The sequence below is a fragment of the Mizuhopecten yessoensis genome, unplaced genomic scaffold (assembly GCF_002113885.1).
Source record: "Mizuhopecten yessoensis strain PY_sf001 unplaced genomic scaffold, ASM211388v2 scaffold6411, whole genome shotgun sequence".
Lineage (NCBI taxonomy): Eukaryota > Metazoa > Mollusca > Bivalvia > Pectinida > Pectinidae > Mizuhopecten > Mizuhopecten yessoensis.
Window position 1 is genome coordinate 110,441 of NW_018406536.1, and position 5,011 is coordinate 115,451.

Genomic DNA, 5,011 nt, shown 5'->3' on the forward strand with positions numbered 1-5,011 from the left:
GTCAAAGATGTTTATAATATATAGAGTTCAGAACCACTGCCAATGTGAAAATGTTCACACTGCGAGAGTTTCCACTTTCACAGTACCGTCACAGCTACATATAAGGAAACATTATTGTCATTTCAGTCCATGGAGCTGTTTCATCATGGTCCTATTCTTATTCTCATGCATGGTGTTATTGCTAAACCTACTGATTGCCCAGTTAAGTGACACGTACCAGCACATACAACAGGATGCTCAAAGAGGCCTGGAGGTCAACCGGGCCTGGATCGTGGCCCGGATAGAGCTTAGGAGTATGCTGGTCCAACAGGTAATTGTTTGTTTGGTTGATTGTTGAATGTTAACGTCATCACCAAATAATGTGTTATACATCGATGGATGTCAATATGGACATCGAAGAAAGGTTAACTATTCCCAAGGTTGTCCGTGGTTCGTAGTGAGCGTTTACGCCTAAGTGTATTAGGAGGCGCGGGTTCGACTCCAGGAGTTGGAGGTAAGTTGTATCGGACCTGCTAACAGAGTCTGAAAACACTTGTATCGACACTGACATTGTCAGCAGGAGCATATCGATTGTCCGTGACAAAGCAGGTTACATAGGTTTGTATGTAAAATAAAATCCAACAATGAGATGTACCTTCGGGAAGCCAAAACTATTTCTTTGAAATTGGAAAGAAATGGCCTATGCAATAGGATTGTATTGTTCGTCTCTTGAAATCATGCAATTAAAATATGTTGCCATTCTGTTTAATGTCCCAACCCCCACTTAAATTGCAAGCCAAACGTGTGTAACATCCAATTTATCTTCAGTAACAAAAATTGCTTTATATGGTTTTAATGTATTCTTATGTCATAAACACGTTTTATATCACGTGTAAAAAAAATAAAAAAAAATCTAGGATGCAGAAAGTATATACATGTATATGTTGTACAATTATGCTTTTGAATAATACCCTCATTAAAACCTTTTCTTGTTTAGGGATTCAGATTTAAATACTACCTAGAGAAGAAGGAGTTGAAGGATATCAACAAGGTGTTGGAAAAATGGGAGTCGCCTCCCTTGCAGGAAATGAACAAGAATATGCAAGCTATAGAAGAATGTGTTGAAACCCATAAACTTAATCTCCAATCAGTAACAACTCGACTAGCGAGACAAGAACGAACACTCATCAGAATACAGTAAGTGTCAGTAGTTTCTAGCAGTTTCTATAATACATTCAAACGATTTATAGTTTAAGGATATGTTTTACTTTACCTCTGTTTTCTTTCTTTTTCTTTTACGGTTAACTTTTTCGACACTTTTTACAAAGTATGTCAGGATTTTGATGCTACTGTTTTAGTTTTGTTACCAGTAACCAGTAATTTTCTCCATTTGGAACCCAACTCAAATAGAAATGAAAAGAAATATTTGTCTATGAAACCGTCACTGGACACACCAAATGACTTTCTACGGTTATTCCAAAATGGATGCACTATCCTTAGAGCATACGACATACTTTTAAGTTTCGGGATTTAGAAAAGCTTGATGTGGGTTCTGATAGACCCAACATTTGGAACTTTAAGTTAAGTTCTATTGGTAGAATGAATGTGTCTTGGTGAAGCGCAGCCGTCAGAAATCTGCATGCTACCCGATTGCAGGTTAATTTGGAGACACGGTACATGTAGTCTAGTGGTAGGACACCGGGCTTGTGACCGAAGGGTTGCGTGTTCGAGTCACGGCACGGCACTGTGTTGTATCTTTGAGCAAGATACTTTACTCCGCTTGTTCAAGTCATCTCAGCTGTAAATGAGTACATGGTTGGGCAGTGCTAGAATTGTTGAATGCTAGCTGTTAGCGCCGAAATGGCAGCTCCGGCTGTATGCTCCCCAAGGAGTTGAGAAAGGTATTGGCTGGTTGCAAAGACCCTATAACCACGGATAATAATTTGTGAACTGCTTTGAAACGACCTATAAACTAGGTTGTGATAAAGCGGTTTATAAGAACCTCGAATTATTTATTATTATTATTATTTGAATCTCTTACAATTAATACTACTTGTGCTAATTATAACAGAAGTTGTTACTTTTGTGTTTGTTGTTTTGTTGAAGCAGTTTTGCAAACACTTGTTATTAATCAAATCGATCACAAAATGTAAACTACTTTCAATCCACTAATAAAAACCTTAGTTATTGGTATTATTGAAATATTTAATTGGTAAATCAAACAAGAAAACATGATTAATTCTTTTGATTGCAGAGAAACGCTGGATACTTTGTCGAGAAGAATGATTCCTGATTGGACGATCAATAATCTCAATAATGACGCATGTGCCAATGATGACGTCACGAGATAAGAAGTTAGAGAAAACAATAATAGTCAAAATGGCCTCAAAGCCCCTAAGGTCAGAGACATCGCTGATTTCCACATGATAAACAAACTCAGAAAGCGTACACAATGCAAACGTATATTTTACATTATAAAGTTGATGAAATTCAAAAGAGAACATCAGGTGAGAGTTTCAAGATCTTTGTATTTTAAATATTTTAGATAAAATTATTCTAGTATGTTTTTCTTATAAAGTAGAACCAGTGTGTTTTCGTTTCTTGAAAATTGTATATTAGCAAATCGAAAAAGGTTTTGCAAAAACTATGAATAAGTGGACATAAAGATTACCTATGCCCCGACTGGAACATAGAACGATAGGAAAATGTCTTGAATCGAAGTATTATTCCCTATAAAGGTGGCCGACATTTTGAGATTTCGCGGCGGGATATCACAAACAGCTGTCTGTATATTGCATGGCAACCATTCAACAAAGTGGATTGAATTTTTATTTTTCTGATTAAGCATTTCTTGGTCAACTTCTGCCATCGTTACTCTACCTCTAAAAATGGCTGCCACTGTGGGGTAACGTCTTTGACTCGGGTTACAAGCTCCCATCATATTGTTGGCATCAGAGATCGCTTGGGTTAACTTAGCAACAGTGAACGGTACAGGGCGCCTCCTCTTGAAATAAGCGGAGCCCTTTACCTCGGATGACCCGTAAAGACACATCTTGTATAAATGCTATACATGTTGTTGGCTATGAATTGATACTAAAAATGATAGCATTTGGCTAAATCCTTGGACCAATCTGTCCATAATCGATGATCAGATGCTTCAGATCTTGACTGGGTTGAATACCAGTCATATTCTGACCAACTGGGCTAGCTATGTAGTATGTAGTTGATTAAATGAAGATAAGTGAGGAAATGGAAAAACCACAGCCAGACTGGGATTCGAACCTGGAACTAACCACCGAACTCTAGACAGACACTCTACCTATTGAGCTACCTGCATGGCTGCCTGAAAACGACCCAGGTATAGCAATAGTCCAGTTCCAGCCACAGGTGCTCGGGTTCTGGAAAATATGTTACATTTAGGTATCTAATATCACTGTGATAATATATAATTGGGTTCGATAATTCCACATTATCTGTTTACATATCACCCCCTTATACTCTATTCATTTTTACAGTGATGTCCTATACCTAAATATATCACATATTTTCCAGAACCCGAGCACCTGTGGTTTCAGCTACATTTACTTCAAAGCTTTCTTTTCTTCTTTTTCTTTAGTTTCACCAGACTTTCTTGCCTTTCTTCCTTATCATTTGATTGACTATAACGAGTATAGATGATATTAAGTACCTGTTTATCTTTTCCACGGCAGCTATTTTTGAAAATCGATTCGTGACACTTATTATCTTTGTAAGTATTAGACAGGAAAACCCCTGAACCTCCAGACACGATTTTGTACAAGTAAGCCTTCTATCTCAACATATATTCATGTTTATTAGCATTGGCATCATATAATGTATACCTTCTACTTCTACTGTTGGCTGTAATATTGTTAATCATGCAAACAAACTCGTACTTATAATTTAAGACAGTCAACTGTAATGATTGCTAGGGGAGGGGAGGTCTCATCCGACTTGCAAACGGATATACAGGCCTACAGTAATGCTACTGCGGTAGGCCTATCTCCCGAGATTTTAAGATTACGGGGGTTTGTCAGTAATGATCTTCAATACCATGAAAGTGAAAAATGCAGCCCACCTCTGGGTAACGTTGTCAAGGGAACTGTTGCCTGCCATGCTCAGAGATAATCTGTTTGTCTGACATCACCCGAAACACCGGTCCTCTTCCACTTTCGTCATCTGCTGCAGCTGATCGATACGTAACGAGCGCCACCTATGATACCGCACACATGGGAGATAACTTCGCGCAATCCAACCTCGAGGAGAATTTTGATCTAGTTGGCCAGAGAAGTATATAAACGCATTTATAAACGTCCCTGAATCAATAAACCAAAAAAGTTAATAGGTATAAACAGGGACAGTATATACGTCCCTGGTATAAATAAGCATTTTGTGGTATTTACAACAATAAAAGACAACACTAACACAAAATGAGTGAGTATTTTTATCACCATTAAAGATGTGTAAAAATCAAAACAATTAAGTTGACACCGAAAACTTTGTCTACTTTAATCAGAGACGTATATAATATATACGTCTCTGCTTAAAATAATTGGTGTTTTTACTCTATTTCTTTAAAAATATCACCACGGAATTAGATTAGATAAGTCCGTGATATCACACAAAAAATGAAATTAAAACAATCGTTGATAACGGAAAATTTGAATTCATAAATGGGAATCAAGAATGAGAATTTCTAAAATCGAAATTCTTTGGGATATTTTTGTCGCAAATTGGATTTTGAATTTCCTCTTACTCTCAGACCGCCGGAGAGGTAACATCCGGGCTAACAATTGTGATTAATATAAATTGAGATATGTTGTAACAATATTGTTGTAAAATTGATAAAGTTTGTAGAAATCACTTAGTCTGTAGTTAAGTCATTCAGTGGCGGATCCAGAGACCTATCTGGGGGGATTCCAAATTTCCAAATGGGGTTTCCATGTGGGGAAAAATTGAGAAAAATTGTGAAAATACATGATTTTTAAAGACAATTCAAAGATGTGTGTGTGTG

General features: G+C 37.2%; 2 protein-coding genes across 3 annotated transcripts in view; both read left to right on the forward strand.

Moving 5' to 3' along the window:
* Positions 1–5,011, forward strand: part of LOC110452108 — a 50,582-nt gene that overhangs the window by 29,050 nt on the left and 16,521 nt on the right. The gene's annotated exons all lie outside the window — the stretch shown is intronic.
* Positions 82–2,339, forward strand: LOC110452109. The gene is made up of 3 exons (XM_021500439.1): positions 82–310; positions 977–1,176; positions 2,234–2,339. The coding sequence occupies exons 1-3, from the start codon at positions 146–148 to the stop codon at positions 2,328–2,330; spliced, it is 462 nt and encodes a 153-aa protein (XP_021356114.1). The 5' UTR covers positions 82–145; the 3' UTR covers positions 2,331–2,339.

Excerpts from the sequence above, each read along its gene's own strand:
- LOC110452109 (XM_021500439.1), top strand. The coding sequence starts at position 146 with ATGGTCCTATTCTTATTCTCATGCATGGTGTTATTGCTAAACCTACTG. Across the intron at positions 311-976 it reads GGAGTATGCTGGTCCAACAG|GGATTCAGATTTAAATACTA; the intron begins GTAATTGTTTGT and ends TTTCTTGTTTAG. Across the intron at positions 1,177-2,233 it reads CGAACACTCATCAGAATACA|AGAAACGCTGGATACTTTGT; the intron begins GTAAGTGTCAGT and ends TTTTGATTGCAG.